The sequence below is a fragment of the Seriola aureovittata genome, chromosome 20 (genome assembly GCF_021018895.1).
Source record: "Seriola aureovittata isolate HTS-2021-v1 ecotype China chromosome 20, ASM2101889v1, whole genome shotgun sequence".
NCBI classification, from domain to species: Eukaryota; Metazoa; Chordata; class Actinopteri; order Carangiformes; family Carangidae; genus Seriola; species Seriola aureovittata.
The window spans coordinates 21,811,853-21,836,851 of NC_079383.1; the positions used below are offsets into that span (position 1 = coordinate 21,811,853).

Consider the following 24,999-nt stretch of genomic DNA (forward strand, 5'->3'; position numbering starts at 1 on the left):
TTTCATCTCTCTTTGGTTGTTTTTCATCATTTTGCATCATTTTATGTTTCTTTTTGGACATTTTTCATCTTCTTGCTGTTTATTTTTGTACTGTGAATGTTCATGTTCAAGTGCAGCTCGTGGTTCATGACACTATCAACCACCAGCGGTTACCTGGAAACAAGTGAATATGTACAGCGGGGTTTACAGACAGATCTGGACTCTGCAGGGTTTTTAAATCTTTCGTCTTTCTAGAGCCGCCCGTTGATAAACACCAGCTTCCTGTCAGCTGTTATTTTATAGGAAACAGAGAGACTGCTCCTGTTACTCCACATTTCATCCTAGCACATGTTTTTCTCTGCAGCTTTCCTTATGAATGTGGTGTGAAATACTTCATCCCTCGACAAGTGTGAATGATATTAATGAAAAGACAGATGCTGCATGAGCTGCAGACTGGAAAAAACTAAATTCACAGGATCATGTGAAATACTTCAGTATCTGGGAAAATATTTCAGCTTCTTACAATAAACAAGTGGTTGTGATCGTTTGTGGATAAATTTCAAAGCCCAAAAATAAGAACATTTTTAAACTGAACGTCTGTAAAAGTTTAAAATACTTGAAAAATATTTAAAAACAAGGAACAAGTGATTGAAATGAAATGTATTATGAATATTAGAAATTAAACAACATTACATTAGAAAGACAACTCTTGGTTTAATAAAAAGGAACATGGACATAAACACATTTTTACAAACAGAAGATAACCAGAGTCGGAGTTTAACTCCTGAACGCCACTTGGCCATTTCCTGCTCCTGATCAATACTGTGTGTCAGCTCGTCTTTGTAATGCCGCTCATTATGAAGCCATCAGCTCCACCATCATCATCCTCAACTGTCGCCTTGACGATTGATCCTGGCTGACCTTACAGCGCTCGGACCGTGACCACGCTTCGCCCGTCCGCTGCTTTTCTTTGGAAGAAAGCTGCTTTTCCTCCAACATGCTGTGTATAGTGTCATCTGTGGAAATCTCCGTCCAGAACAATGAGGTGATTAGATCATTTCCCTTCAGCACAAACAGGTTTTTTCAGGGTTTAACACGTTGCACTGTGTCTGTGCAGCAGGAGGCCGGTGACTCACAGAAAAAACACTAATTAAACCTCCTCTAACATCCTCAAGGTAACGCCTCTAACGAGAAGCAGAGACAGAACTACGCTTATTAACCTCCACACTCTGGAGACGCAGTGTGACGCTGCCGCCTACTGGTCACCTCTGTCAGCTGCAGCAACCACTGACACAAGATCAACAATCTTAGTGGGAGAAAAACTAAAAACATTCAGAGTTTCACTTCATCGGTTCACACAGACGACCATCAACATGTCTCCTCATACATCCACGGCTGAATCAGCTGGTTTGTGATATTTAACACAACACACGCATGATAAAGTACCTGTAAAGTTGCTTGAGGGAATGTGGAAAGATTGTGGCCCAACTAACTTAAACAACATTCAACATTAGCTGGTTTTAACTCCTGGAATCATGTGTTGTGAGCGTATGGTAATAAATGGTTGTAACAGCTGCTAAAAGTAGTAAATGAAAGCTTAAATATAGAAGTGAAAGTTTACTTTAAATCTCACAAGGGAAGAATAAAACAAGAAGAGCTTCCTCTGCCCGACAAATAAACTGCAGACAATCACCCCTTCATGAATAAACAGAAAACCATACGACCAAATAAATAACCTCCGTCCAGTCCCAAATCTCCCTGTGTCAAAATCCGTGGGTTAAATCAGTTTGGTCTGACATGCTGCAGATTTCTAAGTTGATTTGTGTTTAATCAGATTTACCACGTGAATCTGGGACCAGGTCTCATTCAAGCACAGACAAACTGCACCTGTAGGATACACAGCGAGCTCGACCTTTTACTCACACCTGAGAGAGTCTGTGTTCGATTCACCTCCGCTGTGTCGGGGCGAATGTAGAAATCTCAAAGACAGAAATCTGAAAATAAAACCATAAATATATAAAACCAAAACTAGATCCGAGCAGGAAAGGATGGTTTTTAAGTGTCACACCATTCTGTCTTTAGATGATGATTAATAAGTGGATTAAATATTAAAAGGTTTTAAATTCAACTTGTCACTAGATTCACTGATGTGTCCGTCGACCATGACGGTTCTTTCGTTTCACGCTTTAATCTTTTACTTCGAACTTCATTAATTCACTAAAACACAATCTAATTTCTGCAGTGGCGCAGTCTCACTCTGCAGAAGACCAAGTGGAGATAACCTTTTCCCCAAAACCACAGAAACTAAAAATGGACTCAAGAATTCGAAGCAGTAAAAGTATTCAGAGAAGAAGAAGAGTTCACTTCACCCAACCTTGTATTTCCAGTTCTGGGGAGTGTCACAGTTTCAGAAGGAGGGAGGACAAAGGTTTTTGTCTCATGTTAAAGTCGTGCTGAGATATTTCCTTCTGGAGGAAAGTGACATTTCCCCAAAAGGGAGCCAGGCTGCAGCTTCAGGCCTGTTGCATAAACATCTCCACTAGTTGCAGATATTATTTCCATCCTCAGTAAAACATGTTTTACGATCTCGGGCTCCTGTGTCGGATGTGGAGAGTTAATACTGTTTCACAATCATCCTCTTTCATCAGGGGCAAAACTTCTGCATTTCTGCTGTTTGAAGTGATTTCAAGAAAAACAGAATCTGTGTTTCAGACTTTCTTTACTGGTTTCCAGTTTCTGTACTGGGAGCTGTGGCGGTGTCCATCTCCAGCACGAACAAAAACAGCATCCTGACCGGTCTGTCGTCTGTCTACAACACGGCACAGTTTGATGAACGCAGCCTGACATCATCCTGCACCATGTGACTGACAGCTTGCAACACACTTCCTCTTTCTTGTGCTGTACATTTTGTGTATTACTGTGTGTGTGTGTGTGTGTGTGTGTGTGTGTGTGTGTGTGTGTGTGTGTGTGTAAGAGCGAGTGGACGGTCAGGTAACACAGACGCCTGATTTCTACCCGACGTTAAGACTCCTCCTGGTATCTGATCGTAATCTCCAGATCCGCAACAACAGGACTCAACTCAGACCTTTACACCAGCCAAACCTGTGGCACAACAACAGTGTGTGTGTGTGTGTGTGTGTGTGTGTGTGTGTGTGTGTGTGTGTGTGTGTGTCCAATTTACTGAGACATTTGTGGCATTCAGTGTACACTCCCCAATCACCATTATAACATTATAAGCAGCAGGAGGAAGCTCATGTGTCACGGCTAAATTCCCAAACAGACAAACGGGAGTAAAAACAGCGTCAGATCAGAATCAGCTGATCCGTTTCCCAAAAACTGTTCTGACACTTTAAAAAAGGTAAAAAAGTGTCAGAACAAATCATGACTGAAGCGCTGTGGTGCTGTACCATGTGTGCCGGACCTCGGTTGTCACGGTTACCATAATCAACACGCGACCGTACCGAGAGCAGCGTACCGTTCGTTGCCGTGGTGACAATAATAACGGTAATGGCTTGGTTAGGTTTAGGGAAAGATCTTGATTTTGGTTAAAATAAGTTCTTGCTCAACGTGTGATGATCTCTGTTGTCATGGTTACACAGTCGTTGATGACAGAAACTGCTGGTTCCTGAGTCATAATCATCCATCCACCACAACCTTGTCTCTGTTTTATACTACGTCACCGACACTTTTCCCTCCGGTCATAGTTACTATGACCACTAGACGTCACCTAGCAACAGAAGAGGAGGCGGCTCTGATCCTCTCTTCTGATTGGCTGACTGTTTTCTGAGTGATCCAATAAAAATAAAGCAGATTTCAGTTAAAAACACTCAGAGAAACCAAATCCTGCAAGGTTTGGATGGTGGGTCCAGGTGGGCGGGGCTTGGTGACTGCTTTGTTGTGACATCACAAAGTTCCAGAAGTCCTGACGGCTGGTTTTAAGGCTCAGTTTCTGAATACAGGCTGTGTGCATTTCTCTGTGGACTGAGGCTTTGATACTTTCACAGTATTAATATAGAAGCTAGAGCTGATCTATAATCACACTACACATGGACACAGACCTTTACACTGGAGGAGCTTTAAATCAGCAATCTGTTCTTCTGCTTCCTGCCTGTGTTCACAGCCATATCAGTTATCTTAAAGCTCTAATTTTATGATTACTGACTATAAAAGTTAAACTATTTTAAGAACATAACACTGTTCCAGAGATCTGCGTGGCACACCTCAGTCTGCAGTCCTGCGAGTGCGCAGCCATTACAGTTTACTGGTCTCCAGGAGATTCTGGACTGTATCAGACGCAGCAGTTTGTCTTCTGCTGTTTGACGCCCGCAGCAACAACAAACCAGCTGCTCTGGTTAAAAAGCTCGACTGCAGATTGAGACAGACCCTTGACTTTTAAAAAGGCTGCTCATGCTCAACCACACGCTAACACACGCTAAGCTGTTATTCAATCGAAGGAGCGTTTAAACACTTTATTTTATCCACAAAGAAGAAATAGAACGTGGCTGATGTGACCGCAGCCTCTTCACATCCTGACACGATGAAGTGTGGGGGTGTGACTGAGAGTTAATCTAACACGACACATGGCTGCAGTGAAGATCAAACCTGTGACCTTTTGGTGACACAGTAATCTCTTTAACCCTGAGACACACTGTCACATCAGGTTTACGTACACGGGCAGAAACAAGAATTTTATTTAATTTTTGAAAATATAAAATGATTTACTTAATTATCTTCAGTATTAAACTCTCTCTCCCTCTCTCTCTCTCACTTTCTACCAATCACCTGTTGAGTTATTGCTTTGTTTTGTGGTGGCCAAAAGTATGTGGACACATGTCATTGTTTGGGGTGGGGCTGTACATCCCTGTTTTGAAGACACTCCTTCCTGGCATGTGTCCAGATACTTTTGGCCACTCTACTGTGATTCCAAGGACTTTTCCATGGTCGTGATCGACAGGTGATAATTTGAGACGTCACAGGCGCCTGTCTCCAGGTTTGGGAATTACAGGTGAAGTCTACAGCTACACCAGTGGCCTAAAGTATGTGGACACAAGTTGACTGGCCTGTACTGAACCCCCGTCCAACACCTTAGGGAGGATGTGGATCTTATCACCCACTATCAGGGCTGGACCGCACCAACCGAAGCAACTCCCTGCCCAAGGTTCATCATCAGGGTGGAAAGACTGACGGCGGAGGTGTGGGGGCCGTAAGAGCAGCATCACGCCGTCGCAGCTCCACACTTCTGATGGTGTAGTCAACCTTTCTTCAAGACTTTTTACTTGTATTTTTCCAGGATTAAAGTCTTTCATTAATCTCCTGTGGAGTCGACAGTAGAAAACACAAGAGGAGGCTTTTGTTCTCCGGCAGCTCAGACGTTGTGTGATTGAATCAGGTGTTCGAGCTTCAGTGTGTCTGTTGTTGCCAGTCGTGACATTTTTCTGCAGATAATATTGATTAAAGGCTGAACTTCTCCCACCGCGCCCACTGCCCCTTGAGCTGTCCTGTCCTTATCTGTGTGTGTGTGTGTGTGTGTGTGTGTGTGTGTGTTTGTGTGTGGGTGTGGGTGTGTGTGTGTGTGGTACAAAAGCACAGACACACCCGCAAAGTCAATTAAGCACTCCCATGCTGCCGACTGTTTGCTGGAAGAGCCATTACATGAATAAGCAATCTCTCTCACACACACACACACACACACACACACACACAGAGTATCCTACCTGTGTATAACACTAGACTAGAGCCAAACCCATTAGTTAGTCTCCACTGAACCGAGTAGGTGAGTCAACCAAGTCCTGAATTCATGACCAACCCTGACGGAGCGTGTCTCTAAAACACACAACTGAATAAACAACTGAAATAAGAGACGGGATCTCAGGAAGGCCTCTCAATGAAAATGTAATTCCCTTATTTTCAGACCTGGACTTCCTGTCTGTTGTCATATTACAACAATCACCTCATGCCCTCAAACCGGCTGTGTTGTTACCTCAGACGTCTTTCATCAGGACGACACGCAGCATTGCAACACAACACAATGAAAAAGGGACTTTCTGCAGACTGACAGATGAAGCACTGCAAGGTTATTAAACTCAACTGCTCCGTCTGAAGAGGCTGTTAACATTTCTTTTGGGAAGTTAAGGACTAGAAAGACAAACAAAATTACCACAAAAATTCAAAATGAGCAACAGTAGATTCAGAATGACCCGGAAATGACCACGAATCAACATCCCTGCCCTCTGTGCATTGGCGCCACCGACCTGAAGAAAACATGCATCTCTGTGAAAGTGTGTTTGTCTTTATTTTTATAAACACCTGACATCAGTTTGCAGCCACGTTCCCCTTGACATGATTCACAGACGTTCAGCACAAACACGGCAGATTGTGTTTCAGCTTCTGTACAAAGTGCTACTGACTTTCTGTCTGGAAACAAACGCATCATTATTACAGAGTTCCTCTTATTCTTAAAGTCTGTAAACCGCAGGCTGACTCAGTGTGAAGTCCATTCATCAGTACAGAGGAAAACACACCAGCTCCACTCTAACTCATTAATATAAAATTAAACCTTGAAGGAAGAAGTTCTTCTTACACTTTTTAACACGTGTGACTTTTCTTCAGACTTCATCTACAGCTGATCACCAGATAAGACGTGTCAGGATGTGGGTGATTAACCACATCAGCTCGGGTATAATTTTCTGGGTGAGAAACTCTGGATGACGTATTACTGTGTATCGCCTCCTTAAAAGTTAGAAATGGAGCTGAAAACAACGTCCAGTGAAGGTAAACGCATCACCTCCTCACCAGGAACCAAACCTGCGTCCTGACTCTGAAACTGCTTCAGTAACTGACCAGTTTTTATTTCCTTAAAACTTCAGGAGAAAGATTTATTTCTGTTCGTTGTCCACACCCTTTTTATATGAGTGAGGAGAACAGCAGCACACACACACACACACACACACACACACACACACATTAGTTGCATTAGTTTGGACTGGATGAACTGACACCTGATGTAAATGTCATTTCGAGGAGACAGTAAGTGAAGGAGGAAATATCCAAGTGTGAGGCGGTTTCCATGGAGAGATCCAGGCAGAACTCATGTTTGACTGGAGCTTTCTGCTTTCTGCTCCGGGAAGTTCGCACAGAGGGGTTGGCTGAGGTGTTGCTGTTTACACGCTGTGATGGACTCGCGGCTTTTAATAGGAAGTGGTTTTGTTGTTGGTTTGACTGCAACAAAAATAAAAAAAAAGGAAGGAGCGAGCAGTGACACCCTCCTCAGTACCGGTCTGACCCGTTCTGGTCCTGCTCCGGGCCTGAGTCCGGCTCTGCAACCCGCCTGATGTGCTCCACATCTCTCCGTAACACATGGCTGCTCTTCCCACTGCAATCCAGCGCGCGCACGCACGCAAGCAAGCACGCACGCACATACACACACCGAGGGGATGCTCTGCTCTGCCCGACCACTGCAGAGGACGGATGCCTTCACATGCCAAAAAACAGCCGCGAAAACACTCCTATGTCTCCACGTCACCGCATCACGGATTGCGCACAAACTTTACGCGCAAAGGCAAATTTTCCGCTAATTACACATTTACACAAGTGCGCAAACTTCAGCGAACAACAGCACAGTGAAACACACAAACACACCTGGGGACAAACCGCGCTGCTGAACACACACACACGCACACACACACACAAACACGCACAAAAAACACGCACACACACTCACACACGAGTCTTACCTGCTGATGTGAAGTGAAGCGGCAGCAGCTGCTGGTTTGACTGAGCGGAGGCGCAGAGAGCCGGAGACCAAAAGCACCAGGACACAGACCAGAGCCATGACTCACAACAGGAAGTCAACTCATCAGACCTTCACAATAAAACTCAGCCTGATTCAGAAGGGATGGATGGATGGATGGATGGATAGATAGATAGATAGATAGATAGATAGATAGATAGATAGATAGATAGATAGATAGATAGATAGATAGATAGATAGATAGATCGATAGATAGCAAGTAACTGCAGGTCAGATATCTTATATATAAATAGAGAAATCTAACAGTAACATAAAATATTATCTTATATACAATAAAATCTGAAGAGAAGAGTGTGAAGAGATATTATAGAAAATATAAATATATACAATACAAATATGTACACTGCAAAATGACTGAGTGGTGCAATAGTTCATGGGATAGACAGACAGATAGATAGATAGATAGATAGATAGATAGATAGATAGATAGATAGATAGATAGATAGATAGATAGATAGATTGCATAAAAACTGTGTGACACTGTGTGTTTGTTTTCACACACATGAGAATTCCCTTAATTCATATTTTTAAGTGAATAAGAAAAATAAAATAAGAAAAAAATTTAAAGATTTTTAGTTTTAAATCAAATTTGCAACATTTATTTTGAAAGGTGAGTTGCCTTGTTTCCGGATCCTCTTGTTTTCTCTCTAACTTGATGCAGCTGATCACAACCAGTGGGTTCCTCTCATTAACCACGCCTGCAGCCTTCAGAGCAGAAACATAATGAACATGTGAGGTGTTTGTAAAGATCATAAATATATAAAACAGATGAACCACAGGAAACTCTGTCAACTTACCCGTGAGATTTTAAGGATATTAAAGGACTATTACAATGATTTATAGTTACACTGGGGGTTATGCGCACACACACACACACACACACACAGAGTTAAATTAACAAACCTTCCTCTCTCTGCAGAGACCAGCTGACGTCTGCAATCAGCTCAACCATATAATCAATCTGTCAGGAGCTCTGTGATTATGAAGGGGGAGAGCGAGGGGGGAGGTAGGGAGGGGGGAGAGAAAGTGTGAAAGGGAGGGAGACAGTACAGTACATGGTATCAGAGTTAATTTGGGAGCTTTACTTTCACCTCTTGACCATGTGACTTTTAGGTGAGCCACAGGTAACCTAACCTCCAGGGTCACGACCTGTCTCTGACCTTTAGGCCTCAGGTGTTTAATGGTGGAGTCTGTGTTTGACACCAGGAGGAAGGGCATGATGGGAAAGCTTTCGATGTCCAAACGCTCAGAAAAGACTGAAAATCTGAACTGAATCTGCTGAGGAAGACCGTGTGATGTGGTCAAAAGCTCCAGAACAGCAACTAAATGGACCTCAAGGCTGGATCTGTTGTTTCCAAGGTCGAGATTGAAGTTTCGAAACTAAGAATTTATTATTGTTTTGATGTTTTTCTGTTTGTTTGTGAATCTATAACCAGTTTAATGTAATTGTAATGGGTCTGTTGTCATGGCGATGTTGTAAATCGTTAATTTGCTGTATGTAGTATAAGTGTAAACATCTGTTGAGGTGGAGCAGCCGCTGTCAAGTTAACAACTTCAGACAGAAAGACGGAGCGCTGCAGCTGATTATCGCCTCCACCTGGGAGGACATGATTTCACCTGTGTCACCTGACAGACAGCATGGAGCAGAGATCAGGGAAGAACTCTTTCAATTTTTGGGATATTTACTCTGAATTTGAAGGTTTTTCTCTGAAGTCTGGTGCATGTTGTTTGACATTCGCCTTCGATTCTTCTTCTTCATGATCGATCAGTTAATTGTCTTATTTCCAAAAGCCCAAATCAACATCTTCAGGTGTCTTGTTTTATTCTGAAAACCAAAGATATTCAGTTTTATTATCACATGCAAAGAAGGAATGCATCAAATCTATATATTATATTGATATATTTGACATTTATTCATAAAAGAAAAAACTAAAATATGAATATTGCCAAATAATTTTCTGGTAATCGACTCATTGTTGCAGCTCTACAAAGATTATCATCTCAAAGTGTGTGTGCATCACACTCCGCCCATAAAAGTGTCTTTTATTTGCATCACCATGAACGTTTTAAAACGGCCTGGTGTTGTAAACCTACATACAGTAAGTCATTGTTCTAACGGTCCTGATAAAACTCTGATCCATTCCAGCTGCACACAGCTGGACAGAGATCTGCCTCCTTGAGCCACATCAGCAGCCTCTTCCTCCTCCTCCTCCTCCTCACCACAGCCTCTGTTATCTCTGCAGAGAGCCGGTTAAACTCACTCTGTTATCTCATTACCACCCACACACACACACACACACACACACACACACACACACACACACACTGAGCTCAGAGTGAATTAAACATCACAGCAGCAGAGCGCCTCTTTCCCGCTCAGACACTGAAACAGAGGAAGAACAGACCTGTGGCGTGTGAACAGACGGATCATCAGCTCCATGATTATTGGAGCAGCTGCTAATATCTCTGTCACTTTAATCTGGTTCTGTGGTTCATGCATTTGCATATTCAGCTTTTCTCCGAGCTGCAGAAACTGATGACGCGCTCGTAACGAAATGATGCAAAACCCCTGTGACTGCTGGTGAGAGTCACTTCCACAGTAAAATGAACTAAGTTCTGCACGAATACATCAGTCTGAGGTGTTTGGAATATTTTCATTTTATCTTGAATTTATTTCAAGAGCAAAATCCAAATCGCAGAAGCTGTTATAATTATAATTTCAATTATTAATAATTATTAATTATCATAACTTCTCCAGGGCTACATACAGTAAACATAAACACAATCTGTACACATCAATAAAAGCAGAATGAGTCCTCAGTACTATTGCACAGATATTATGGCACATGATCAGGTCAGTGTTGTCTTTATCAGCCTGATGTTCAGCGGTCCAGTTCTCCGATGGCACTTGGATAAAAACCCGTCAGGAATCTGAAAGTGCGAGTTCTTGAGGAGCCGTGTCTCCCCGCGGAGGGCAGCGGGGTGAAAAGGCGGTGACCCTGGGTGAGATGAGTCTCGGATGATGAGACAGCAGGTTCTGTAAATGTCCTCTGGTGAGGGATAAATGAAGCAATGAGGAAAATCATGTTCTCCAGACGTAAGGGAACATGGATGTGTCAGAAGAAATGCAATGGTTTTTCATAGATTTATTTTAATTTACAGAATAAATACCAACATGCTGCCAAACTTTGTTCGGAAATATTATAACACAGATTCCATTACATCAAAACTTCACAACATATAATCTGTGCTGCATCATAAAGTCTCATTGTTTGTTTCTCCTGTATTCACGTGGTCAAGTGTCATTTTAAACCACAGACAAGTGCAGCCTGTCGTTACCATTAAAGCTGCATTAAGTTCAGAAAATAATGTATATTTTCAGATGTTTTCAGTTCTGATTGTTGTTAGTGTCACTACACTGTGCTTTTATTTTGGTGATGTAAAATTGCAACTTCCTCTCTAATTAAACTGCATCTTTTTTTTTCTTTTTTTAAATGTTTTTGTTGTTTTTTTCAAGAGAAGTTAACAGTTCAACATAAAGAGACTGTGCACGAAACACATATACAAAAATAGACAGATAAACAGACAATTACATATTGCAGTTGCGTAAAATGAAAAAGATTAGTACATTATGATGAGCTATGTGGCAAACGTGTACATGATGTGAAGTGGTAGAAGTCCATTAAAAAACAAGGGGAATTAAAGCTTATTTTTAATGTGGTCCATGAATGTCTTCCAAATTTTTTCAAAGTTATCTGAGGATCCACATACTGTGTAAGTTTAAGAAGCTGTAAGATTTCCCTCAGGATCAGTTTCCGCGACAGCAAAGTGATGAATTTTGTAATTTTCAGATTGTTTCCAGTAAGATTTTTATTGTTTTCTCTCACCACCCCAAAAATGGCTATTACAGGATCTGGCTGTATCAGCATTTTGAAAACTTCTGGTAGTGTGTTGAAAATCGAGCTCCAATAGGTGTGTAAGGAAGGACAAAGCCAGAAAGTGTGTGCCAGAGAGTCTGGTGACTTCTCGAGAGTCTAACCTTGGGAAAGTGAAGGCGATGCAGTACCTTAAACTGGATGAGGCCATGTCGGCCACAGATTGAGGCTGTGCGCTCCCTCTTGGGCTCTTTTCCATTGCTCTGCTGTCAGGACCCCCAAATCACCCTCCCATGCAGACTTTATAAGTTCTAATGATAGGTTTTGTTGTCTCTTGTGATTGTTTTACCAGTTTTAATTTGGGAAACGCTGCAGCGGTCGAGAGGAGACCACGGAGACCAGAGACAGGTGAAGCTGACACCACTCAATCGCACCAGAAGACAGGTGCAGCACTCTTCATCTTCTGACAGTGCCCTACGTGGGTATGGAGGTATTGAGTTAAACTTTGGCTGAAAAAGGGGGTGTATGCCACATGTTTGGTGAACAGTGTTGTACTGTTGTTCTCAATAACACAGCTCCTGATGGGTCTGTAACCAGAGCATTACAAGCTATCAGAGCATTAGATGATTAAATGGCTTCTCACACCGGTATTGACGATGCTTTCACTGACGTATTTGATTCTTGGTTTGGCAAATGGCGCAACCTGTTGATCTCCGATGTCTCCTCCCTGATTGCAGTGACAGGTATGTTGGTTTTGTGTGGATGTTGTTGTGTACTTTATATCCGTTCTCTATGTGTTCGCCTTATCACCGCCACCATAGAGGGTAAAGCCCCGCCACCACCTCCATACCAGATGCCCCTCCTGGGGGGGAGAGGTGGATGTGACTGATGAGGAGGATGACATGGTGATGGTAACAGGGATACAGTAAAGATTGATCTCAGAAATGTCTGAGATCAAAAGGGGGAATTGTAGAGGATTTTATATTAATCTGTTTTTATACTTTTAATAAAATAATGTGTGCATTGTTGATGTAACCATAATATGCTTATAACTTACTATAAACGTTACAGAAGAACAGACTGAACTTATGATATTGTTTGAAGGCCACAACTCCTTATATGGAAGACATCCTGGAAGAGAGGTAAGATGAAAACCGAGGAATAGAGTTATTGTCTCTGTTTGTGTGAATCTCTCACAGATCCACCGGCACGTGGGAAGTGAGAGAACACGTGGAGGAGCAAAACAAGGAAGACAGCGGCATGGACCGATAAGAAGAGACTCAACCCACATTGTATTATTTTTCTCTATGTGAGAGTATGAAAGACTGGGTGAGGAAAGAGGTAAAGTGTCAGACTTCGTGAACTGGCACAACTGCATGTTGTTGTCAGGGAGAGATAGTTTGTCTGTAACATCTCCTTTTTCTAATGCTATATTGCTGTTAGCTTTAATAAATGCTGGGATTTGCACTTTGAATGAGTGTCCTGTTTCCTTCATCAAACCAACACGCGAGTGGGTTGTTCTTTTTTTCCCCCCTGACGACTGGAGCTATAAATTAGTAGGTTTGAAGAGACCACAGACTGTTTGACCGTATTATGTCCCACTGGATCAACTATAAGTGAGTAAGTGCATAAAATAACTGAAAAGAAAGGGGACCTACGTCTGCTCCATGTGGAACACCGCCGCCCCAACTGCATCTTTTTAAACTGTGATTGCAGACAAACTGTATAAGAGTTTATACCATTCGTCAGCCATATTAATTAAAATAAAAGCACTTAGTCTTATTGGGTTATTGGCAAACTTGACGTGTTTACTTACAGATTTCCATAATTTTACACTTTTATAACAGATAACAGATTAATATTATAATATTAATAACAGATTATTATTCTGTCTTGCTACCATCCTTTAAACTGACCTTTGAGTCACATTTCTCAGATGTTAGTAACAGTTTCCCCCCAATAATGTGCAAGTACACAGGTCATGGTAAAGGTGGTACAGGTGTGTGTGCACCTGCAAGATTCCTGCAGATCCTGCAGAGTTTTGTATTGTGTGTTATCCTGTCTGTCTAGTGCGTTATCAGCTAGATTTCCAATTCTTTAGAAATAATCAATAGTTTATCCCTAAATACTTGTGACATGTATGTGGTTGAGACAAAATCAATATTTCTGAGCCCATGACATACAGGCTTTTTATTTTATTTATTTATTTTTTACTTTATTTTTTTGAAGTCATTTTTCAATACACTTATAGAGAAGGAAAGGAGAAGAACAAGAAAGGGAACAAGACAGAAAAGGCACAGATGGAAAAATATAGCTACGCATATGTGTTATTACACAGGGAGAGAGGAATCATAACGACAATGTGTACATTTCAAGAGGTAGGTCCAGGGTTTAGAGACATTTCAGTCATATTTGATCCTTTTGTCCATAGTCTATCCTTCATATGAAAACAGGGCAGAGACATTCTCACATCAGTGGCCAACAACACCGAGAGAGCACATCAAGTAGGACAGTAGGGGGCATTGTACTCAGGCAAAAAAGAGAGAAAAAAAAAAAAAAAAGGGGGGGGGGGGGGGGTGAAATAGAGCACATTAGTGGTTGTTATTAACTGGCTCCTGTTGTGGGTGTCACTTATTCAAGATGAGCCGTCCATTTCCTCCAGAACATAGTGAATTTGTCCATGCACAAGTTCAAGGAAAAAGTCAGTTTTTCCATGTCATATATTTCTTTCACAATTGCTACATACAGGCTTTTTAATTAAATCTGATTGTTGGGTCCCTCTGAGGCTGAATGCTCGAGCCCATTCAGACGATAAAAGCCTCAGTTCCTGCCAATAATAAACGCGGCTGCAGGATGTTGTTGTGCTGCTGCTCTCTTCTGTACCAGAGGGAGGGCAGTGCACAAGATTTACTGACTGAAGTCATGAGATAATAAAATTCCCTGGATGGTAGTTTGCTCCTGCAAAACACCAAAATGATGCTTCTGGTGCAGATTAATGAAACTCATTTGAAAAGAGAAGGGTTCTTTAGCTGACATGTTGAAAGTTTTAATGATTTATCAGTGCAATATTCAGGTCACTTATCTCCCCATTAAAATGCACCTGCAGAGACTAAAATCCCTCTGGCTGTTCCAGGATGGAGGAAGAGTTTACTGTAAAATGCTGTGTGGTGACCATAAATCAGATTAATCCAGTAGCAACAGGAAAAAAAAACACCTGACAGAGTTTTCTCAGCCTCAGCACATGAATGTGAGCAGTAAAAAAAAACACAAAACCTTTACACCAGGTTAAAAGGTATTTTCCTCATGTGTCACAGTTGTGTGTACATACTTCAACCACTGGAGGTCAGCAAAAACAAGTTTTCTGCTGATGTTCAGTTACTTTTTTAGATTTAATCAAAAATTGATTATTTATATGTGCTGCCAGATGGAGCCGTGGGCTGGACAGGCTCTTTACATTACATTTCTATGTAAACACACCCACAAATATCATGGTAAACAGTTGCATTTGCATTACTCAAACTAAAATCAAGAAATCAATAAAGATTTTTTTTTATGTTTATGTTTATGTTTTCTAGTAACTGTTAGATTATCTGAGAAGGGTGGGAACTGTTCAAGTGCAACAAAGTGTACAACAACATATAATATATAGTACATAAGAATATTAAGAGTGCAGTTATGTGAACTATCAGGGAGAAAGGCCACACAGATCATAAAAGATAAATAAATTTTAAACACGCAGGTGGTGTATGATTAAACACTTTCACTGTTTGTATTGTAAGCAATAATGTAGATGTAGTTTTTAATTTCATAAATTAAAGAAGGTAATAGCAGAAGTATTTATATTTATGAATATTTAATTTGGCCATAATTCTGATAATATGGATCAAGCACTATTTGTCCTTATCATTCCTTTTGTGGTCAAAGAACCAAACGACTCATTTAAGTGAAAAACAGGATAAATTCTGGATACTTTTTTTCCTAATAATTAATAATGAAGAATATATTTTAGGACTATTAATAAATCACAAGCGATATATATTGTGTTTAAATATATCAAGATAAAAACGAGAGTGTTTAAGTCTGTGGACTAATTCAAAGGAAATGTCTTATTTATGTCTGATGGTGAATTTTGAGATAGTAAACATTCCCCACTCCCGTCCGTTGTCCAGGCGGGGCGGTACTCATCTTGACCGTACAGAGTAACTTTGATGAAAGGCGGTCTCGCGAGAAGTAACGACGTCACGGGATAATGGCTGGAGATCGCGGATATTAGAAGGTACTTTACTGCTTTTATTTACTTTGCTCTGGATCAAATTAGTGCATTTATTTAAGCAAATAGGGATAATTAATGACGTGTTTGCACGACTCGTAACAGAAATAAGCGTGTCTGGCATTTTGTGCCAACTTACGTCGACACCGCCGGTACAAACCGACAAACCTTCGAAATAAGAGCTCAATGTTTTCCGCGCTTTTTACCACTATGAAAACAGTTAGCTTCAGCCGCACAAACTATCCTCTCTTGTTAGACACTGAATTACTGTAACCGCCTCTGTGATGGCTTGTACGGTACACAGAGTGTTCATAAATCTGTGCGAAGCGACCAACAACCACCAGAAGTCATTTTGACCTATCTACGACACTGCTGTTAGCATTAGCCGGAGCTGAAGGCCTGCTCAGGAAGCAGGCGGGAGCTTTTATTTTCCAAAACCGTTTCTTCATCTCACCTGTCAACGCTGCTTATTCAGAGAATTATATCTGTTGAAAAATGGTTATTTAGATGGGAAATGGTTATCTAGGCTGTTAACATGCCCCGTGGATTGTCTGTCTACACGTTCCCATACTCTCTTCTTCATTCTTAACTATGCCAACAGAGAAATCTACAATCTAAGAGGAGGTGAAGCTGTATCTCAACTTCTCAGCATCACTGATACACTACTGAAAGTAAGTTTTTTTTCAATTATTATTATTTTATTACATGGACTTAAAATTCCAACATTTTCCCCTGAGCTTTGACGCCATTTTTCATAATATTTAAATTTAATTGAAATATTCTGTCTCTATTTTCTAGCTCTGACATTGGATTTGCGCCAGGTGAGTGAGTAATGTAAACAAACTGTTAGGCTTTATTTAATGTACAGGTGCTTTAAATGTAGTCAGTTTAATTCAAGGCCTGAACAGATATTAAATACTCACTTCAGGATTTCATTGATGGTTTTTAGTGTCAACCAAACCAACAATGAAATAAAACAAAAACAAGTATTGTTTGTGTATTCAAAGCAGGAACACAACAATTAATCAATTAGTCAATGGACAGAAAATTAATCTGCAATTATTTTAATGATCAATTTATCGTTTTAATAGTTTTTCAATTAAAATTTACACATATTTGCTTTTTAAATTTTCTTAAATTTGACAATTTGCTGTTTTTCTTCATCGTAACTGAATCTAAACAATATTTTATTGTTTTGGTTTGTTTGTTGAATAAAATAAGTCATCTGAATATATTATCTAAGCCTTTGGGAAATTATAACCAGTACCTTTTCTTTTTCTTTTTTTTTAATTTCTTGACAGTTTATACACAAACCAATTCATTGAGAAAATAATTAGCAGAATAATTAGTAATGAAAATAATAGTTTTAGTATTTTCATGGGATTTGTCGACAATAGGCAAAATTAATAATGCTTTCCTTTTTTTGAACAATGCAAGTGTGACGTGCAACGTTTAAAGATTAAATTATAATTCTCAGTACCTGCAGTTTGTGGCTCATGAGGCTGATTTCTCTCAGAATGAAAATATTCACTTTTAGTGTCTTACAGCGCCTCCCAGAGGACAACAGCTCATACAGAGAGAAAAGAAACTCGACGTTCTTCTTCATGTGAATTTAAACTGACATTAATGACACTGATGCGACTGTCTCTTGTTTTCAGGCAGCAGAGATGACTCATGTCACCAATCATGGGAAGCTGCTGTTGCAGCGTTTGCATCAGCAGCGAGAGATGGACTTCTTGTGCGACATAACCATAATGGTGAGAGATGTGGAGTTCAGAGCTCACCGCAACATCCTGGCTGCCTTCAGCAAGTACTTCTCCTCCCAGGCTGAGAAAGTTCAAGATGTCACGACCTTGGACCCGGACAAAGTCAGCCGCTACGCCCTGGAGAAGCTACTGGAGTTTATTTACACTGGACAGATGAACCTCAGCAGGTAACACAGGTTTTCATACAGGGTGTGCTTTTGTTTTAAAGAGAATTCAGATTAAATTGCATTTTTTCAGGTGAATTACTGAATAAAATGTTTGTTTTCATGGTTTCAGCACCAGACAAGCAGCTGTGCGTCGAGCAGCTGTGTTCCTGGGAATGTCTGAGGCCACAAAGTATCTGGAGGAAATCCCCCACTGGTCCGAGCCCAGCGAAACCTCCCAGTCTGAGGTGGACAAAGAAACTGGTCTCTCTCCTCCCAGTCCAACCTCTCCCGGCAGCCCCACCTCCCCGGTCCCCCTGTCTATTGTCTCCATTGCCGGGGACTGGCATGATGAGGGGAAGGACGGTAAACAGCAGGAGGGTGAGACCAAAGATGTGGATGTGGGAGAGGGAGACAAGAGCGATGAAGAGTACACCCCAACAACACCAAAGAGCGCTGGACGTGGACAGGGCAGGAAGAGAGGAAGGCCCAAGAGCTTAAGTGGCGAGCAGGCGGAGCCCGGCAGCTCGGCTGATGGCACCCCCAAAACCCAGGGCTACAGGGGGAGGGGGAGAGGCAGAGGGAGGGGCAGGGGGAGAGGCAGAGGGAGAGGAAGAGGAAGAGGAGGTTTTAATAATGAAGATCTGTCTTTAGAAGATTCTGACACGAGTGTGAAAGACTTCGGGGACACCTCCGCAGACTGGAGCCCCTCGCAGGACGACGACTCTCCGGCCAAGAAGCCTCGACTGAGCAGCAGCGAGGGGCGGAGAGGACGAGGCCGGGGGAGGGGGAGAGGCAGGGGGAGAGGGAGAGGCAGAGGCAGGAGGAGGACCGGGGAGGAGGGAGTAGAGGAGGAGAGCGGCTCGGTGGGGGCTGATGATGAGGAGGAGGAGGAGGAAGAGGAGGATGACGAGGAGGATGAAGAAGAGGAGGAGGAGGGTGAGATTGGGGAACAGGATCCGTCGGAGATGGACGAGATGTCGCTGTCGTGCACCGAGTGCAACAAACTGTTTAAAGACGCGAGCAGCCTCCGGCGCCACGAGAAGATCCACAAGGGCCTGAAGCCGTTCGTCTGCATCTTCTGCTCCAAGACGTTCAGACAAGCCACACAGCTGAAGACACACCTGCGCATACACACAGGTGAGTCACAGGTAATACCTCAGCTATCAGGGATTTCATCAGTCAGCTAATTATTATTTTCATTACCAATTAATCTGTGTCACATTTATCAATGAATCATTTAATCTTTAATGAATCAGAAAATAGTCTCCGTTAGAGCTGAAACATTTCACACATTAAATAATCTGTTAATAGAACAAAAATAATCAGTGACTATTTTTTGATTGATTAATTGTCTCTGTCATTTTTCAAGCAGAAATAGTGAAAAATAATTCTCTGCTTTTCTCTGCCTCATATTTAATGTAATGTATCGTAAACTGAATACTTTTACTACTGTTTGGCATTTCAAAGACTAAACGACTGATCGAATAAATAATCTGCAGATTGATCGATAATGAAAATCTTTAGTGTGCATCAGAGTTCGCCGAGCTGAAGGTGAAGTCTGTAAAAGTTTTGTTCCAAAACACCTTTTTAAAAATGGTATAAAACACAGAAAAGCAGCAAATCCTCACCTCAGATTTCCTTATAAATAACGTGAACCGTTAAAACTGAAAATAAATGTTTTTGTCTTTTGACTAATTCAGGATTTTCTGCAGCATATTTTAGAGTTGGAACTCTGACTGGCTTGGAGTAAAAAGCGTTCATGTGAAGCAGCTGCACTAGTTTCATCAGTGGCTGTGATCAGGGTGGAGGTGGTTTAGTGATTTCCACCTCTGCTCAACAGTTTCTTTGTAATTCAACAGCTGACAAATTGTTCCAGCACATGAAGCGATGTCAGCAAAGAACTTCAGACAGTTCGTATCAGTGTGTTTTCTCTTCGTGGCTAATCTCTCCTTGTTGTGTCTCTTCCTCTCTGCAGGTGAGAAACCGTTCGGTTGCTCCGACTGTGACAAGTGTTTTGCTCAGAAGTGCCAGCTGGTCGCTCACCGCCGCATGTACCACGGCGAGGAGAAGCCTTACACCTGCCAGCGCTGCGGCTTCAAGTTCGCCACGTCGTCCAATTACAAAATACACATCAGGTACAAGTGCTGCGTCAGTCAACAGACTTTAACAACATTTAATCCACATTTCTTCTCTGTATTATCACAAAGATATTAATAGAAACATCCATCGACCTCAGAGGGTTAAATAGTGACACCTTAAAGCTGCAACTTTTATTGATTAATGTGTCAATTATTTTTGATTTATTCAGTTTTACGATGATATGAAACAAAACAAAAAAAATCCTCATGTTTAACAAGCTGATATTTGGAATTTTTACTGGATGAATGACTAAAATGAATAAGTGTCTGCTAACTCTGGACATAATTCAGCATCTCCTCCTGACTCCTGACATTTTATTTTTCATGTTAGTCGAGTTAACAGTGTCTCAGTGCGACTCCCTGACTTTGTGTTTGTTTGGTTTTCTACAGACTGCACAGCGGGGAAAAGCCGTACGTCTGTGACATCTGTGGTCAGGCGTTCGCTCAGTCCAGCACCCTGACGTATCACAAACGACGACACACCGGAGAGAAACCGTACCAGTGTGACCTGTGCGGCATGTCGTTCTCCGTCTCGTCCTCCCTCATCGCACACGCAAGAAAACACACGGGTGAGACGCTTTTACCTTCTTTATCAACCCGGGGAAAGAGTGAAGGAGGAATTACACAACGTGTTTAATTATATTAAAGTATTAAAGTTTAAATATATTGTTTTACACGTGTGTGATATGAATGTGTTTCTGTTTTTAGGTGAGACTCCGTACAAATGTTCTCAGCCAAAATGTGACGCACGTTTTGTGACGTCTTCTGAACTGAAGAAACACATGAGACGACTTCACCCAGGTGAGTTTCCACTTTTCTTTATAGAACAACGTTTCATACAAATGATATTCACAACTAAGATTAAGACGCACGCCTAGGGTCATTTCTTATTTTCCTAATTTGACACTCACCATCTCAGGAAGAAGAGTAGAGATGTTGTGAGTCACTGATTGAGGGAAGTTGCAGGTAAAAGAGGAAATTAAAGGCCTGGAGAAAAGTTTAAGCTGAAGAGAAACTGACGTGATGTGAACTTTAACCCTGAGCTGCTCCTCGCGGTGATCAGACGGGACGACAGGAGGGTTTAATCCGTCTCGCACTGTGTTTGTGTTTGTGCAGAGGGGAACACCGGCGTGCAGTGCCTGCTGTGTGGAAACAGATTCGCCAGCGTGAAGAACATGATCAAACACCAGGAGAAGGCTCACGCCGATGAAGTGCGGCAACACAAGGAGAGAGCCAGAGCTGGTGGGTGTTTTTTAACAGGATGTTTTTATTTTATTATTTGAAATTGAAGCAATCATGTACACTGAGCATGTGCGAGCCGGTGTAAACAGGAAGTAGATTGTCTACTCTGCAGTTGATTAGTCGCAAAAAATACAATGAACGAGGAACAGTAAAGACACAGCTGCAGTGTTAAAACAGAGAATGTAAGTGAACAACAGCTGCAAAGACAACAAGGTCAGTAACACTGTCATTCATTATCATGTTGTATTCACCACTGGTAGTCCAGGCTGATCAGAGCCAATCAGGAGAGACCGTGGGTGTGATGTCATCGTTTACAAAGGTCTCAGTCTCAGGAAATTGATGAGTGTTAAAATGAAAACGTAGTCGTGTGAGTCTCCCATAAAGATCACGACGCAGATTCAGGTTCAGTTTCTGACTTTGTGTGTGTGTGTGTCTGTGTGTCTGTGTGTGTGTGTGTGTGTGTGTGTGTGTGTGAGCAGTCGTCCTCCTGGCCTCCAGTCATCCTGTGGCCTTCGTCCAGAGCAAACTCTCCCAGGAAAACAAAGGTTTGGTGTCGATCCCCGAAGGCGAGCCAGCCAACCCGGAGCCCACCACCCCCGACCCCAAAGCCATAGCTCCGTCTGCAGACGCGGACGCCAGCTCCGCCGAGGCCGACGCTGACGCTACCACCACCGCCTCCATCATCGAGGGCTTCAAGTCGGAGCCCGCTCACCCGCCTATCACTGCCGCCGACCAGGTGACCTTCGACGCTGACCAGGAGCAGACCATCAACTCGGACACCCTCCACGCTCTGGTGGAGCAGCTGCGGCCGCCGCCCTCCCCGGCCCAGAGCCTGGAGCAGATCGTCATCATCAGGACAGTGGACACCGCCGAAAACAACCCTCCTCAGCAGTGAGGCCCGAGCCACGGCGGGGTCAAAGGTCACTGTGGTGGAACATTTCACTTGTTGACACACAAGCTGCAGTCAGCCTGTGGATCCAAGTCGAGGCTCAAATTCAGTCTTGTTTCCCTAAAAATAGACTTTAATGGACATGTGGTAAAATGTAAGTGAAGGATAAAACTGGTTTATTACAACTTGGGTTTTATTTTTATAGTTTTGTCCGTCATCTCTATCAGTAATAAAACGATTGGATGATTAAAGATGGCTGCTGAGATCTTTGAACTTGATAAACTCAGTAAAAAGAAGTCGGACAGATCAAGAAACACGAGCAGACGGTGAAATTATAATTCAAACTGTCCGTTAGAAACAAGTTCGACCTACTGAACTGAACTTTTCAGGTGCGCACGTTATCAGTTTGTCTGATCGTTGGTTGTTTTTCTCGTGTCATCAAAGTTGAGTGAAATGATTTTGCTGCTTCCAGATCTCAGCTGTTACTTTAAGTTACAATACTGTTGTAATTACTTGTAGAAATGAGGGAAGAAAAAACTTAAAAATAAGACCTGAGTTGTAAAACAAAAAAAAAACAAGAAAAGAAGAAGAAAACTAACATTTGTCTCCTGTTCTCTTGAGTCCGTCACTGACAAACGACTCGGCCACATTTTCACTAAGTGGAAATCGGAGTTAGAAATCCAACAGAGTGGATCCGTTATTGATGCCAGAAAAGCCAGAAATCACCGCCACTGAACAGATAACCCTCTGTCGCCATAGCAACTTCAATTTAGTTCCTGGTGCCGCAAGTGTTTCCATAACTCTGAAACAGGTGGTGAGGAATTTACTGTACCGAGTGACATAAACAACACTAATGATTTTAGGGCTGCAATTAAACATTATTTTCATCATTTAATGTGCAGATTATTTTTCTCTGTGAAAATAATGATCCATCCCGGACGTCTTCAGATGATTTGTTTTTTTTCTGACCAACGTCCCAAAACCCAGAGATATTCAGTTTACTGTGATGCAAGACAGAGAAACGGAAAATCTTCACATTTTTTAGGGGCTGAAAAGAGCAAATCTTTTGGAATTTTTGCTTGAAAATTGACCTGAATAATGAATCTTGTCAAAATAGTTGGCGATTATTATTCTGACAATCAATCAATCCACTAATTGTTGCAGCTCTAGATGAGTTTGTGTTGTTTTGTCTCTAACAAAGCTTGATCTTTTGAAATTCGTTAATAAATCTTCATCAGAGATGCACAGATCCAGCGTTCTGCTGCCAACACTGACCCGTACAGTAACGTGACTAATCCACATTAGTTTCAAGTTTTTTATTCACGTCATAAAATCTCCTGTTTCGGGTCTTAGTTACATCACTCATAGTGAGTCGATTCAGTTTTGTGTTGCCGTAGAAATCCTGCAACTTAAATGACAGCAGTTAGTTTGTCATTTCAACAGCGGGAGGCATGTTGTCATATTTTCTATTTCACACAGAAAAGAATCACTTTAATTAGAGGTTAACAGATTTTAAAGAGCATCGAGTTCAGGTGTCAGGATCAGAAGAGGACAGAGTCTGATCGCTGCGTCCCTGATCCTCACACCGGTTCAGAAGAGGAGGAAAAGCCTCCTGGGTTTAGTTTATGGGAACTTTTAGTCAAAACTGTCTGTGAAAAAGTGAAAATGTTCTACCAGGTCTGAATATCACTCCTCATTTAGAGCCGTGTCTCATTTCATCACTTAGAGTAACGCGTCATGAAGCGTCAGTGACGTCGCCAGGAAACCTCTCTGCTCTACTTTTTCTTCCACTGTGGCTGATGAGTTTAGTTGAACTTTATTTAAATTTTACTACTTTACCAAAAAAAACCTGTCAGACTAACAACATGTTCTCGGACAGTGACGTGTGGCTGGAGTTACTTTTCTGTTACAGCTCAGTAACAGATGAGTAACTAACAGAAAAACAAGGTCCTCAGACCTAAATGTTGACAGAATAAATGTGTAATGAGACAGCCAATACGACTCTTCCATTGTTTTAATAGATATGTATGTAGTTAGCAGGAGCCTAGTTAATGCTCTGAGATATGATTTTATTTATCATAAATGTTTCACCTGTAAGTGTTTGACATGTGATGGTGGCTTTATCATTGTGAACAGCCCTGTTGATGCAAACCAAGGTTTCTGTTTCAGTGTAATATAGTTAGTGTTTTTTTTTATTTTTTTTAAAGCAGCTGTTTCAGGTCTTAGCAGAAATGTTTGTGCTTCAAGTTTGAAAACTGCTTCATATACAGTGTTTCTATCAACTTGAAAGTAGCTGTTTGTTTCATGTTTTCTTTTTTCTTTCTTTGTTTTGGATAAAATGTCTGCATTACGTGTACAGAAATGTGAATTACATACACAGCTTCACTACTGTATAAAAACTGTACAACAGAACAGGAAAATAAAATAAAAGACAAAAAGGGAAGATCAGGTGTGTGGCACATTTATCAAACAAACACCTCATATTCAATAAAAGATTTTGCTTTATATGTATGTTTAAAAGAAGATATTCCAGGAGTATCCACATGTGAAAGAAACGGAAAGTAAAATCAAATAAAAACAAGCCAAACCAGGAATTTACAACATAAAAAAAGAAGATAAAGTTTAATGGTAATCAATACAAATTAAAAAATATGTCAAGGTGGAGGAGGATTTTCTACAATCAAGCAACCCAAAAGCTGCTCTTATTAATTAATAAGATTGGTTAATTAAGCCATTAATGGTTTATAAAGCATTATTAAATTATTTATTAATCATTAATAAAATCATTAATTTCACCGTCATTTGGTATCTGAGAGAAGAGGAATCAAATGTACATTTTTTTAAATAAATTTTAACCATTAAAACATAAAAAAGAGACATTATG

The 24,999-nt window shown here is 41.4% G+C and overlaps 2 protein-coding genes across 3 annotated transcripts in view; one reads left to right on the forward strand and one right to left on the reverse strand.

Moving 5' to 3' along the window:
- The window catches only part of pld1b (phospholipase D1b), a 36,543-nt gene extending 28,737 nt beyond the window's left edge, over positions 1-7,806 (reverse strand). Inside the window, exon 1 of the mRNA XM_056364949.1 lies at positions 7,713-7,806. The gene's annotated coding sequence lies outside the window, so the exon portion shown is untranslated. The remainder of the gene's footprint in view (positions 1-7,712) is intronic.
- An 8,081-nt stretch (positions 7,807-15,887) lies between these two features.
- mynn (myoneurin) lies at positions 15,888-24,558 on the forward strand. 2 transcript variants are annotated; one of them, XM_056364883.1, is made up of 10 exons: positions 15,895-15,940; positions 16,536-16,605; positions 16,733-16,755; positions 17,593-17,867; positions 17,977-18,983; positions 19,822-19,981; positions 20,375-20,553; positions 20,693-20,785; positions 21,101-21,226; positions 21,706-24,558. In XM_056364883.1, exons 4-10 carry the CDS (start codon positions 17,602-17,604, stop codon positions 22,119-22,121), a joined length of 2,247 nt encoding a protein of 748 aa, XP_056220858.1. In that variant the 5' UTR covers positions 15,895-15,940; positions 16,536-16,605; positions 16,733-16,755; positions 17,593-17,601; the 3' UTR covers positions 22,122-24,558. The 2 variants fall into 2 exon arrangements, with proteins under 2 accessions (XP_056220859.1, XP_056220858.1); XM_056364884.1 differs by lacking the exon at positions 16,733-16,755 and having other exon boundaries at positions 15,888-15,940.
- The last annotated feature ends 441 nt before the right edge of the window (positions 24,559-24,999 follow it).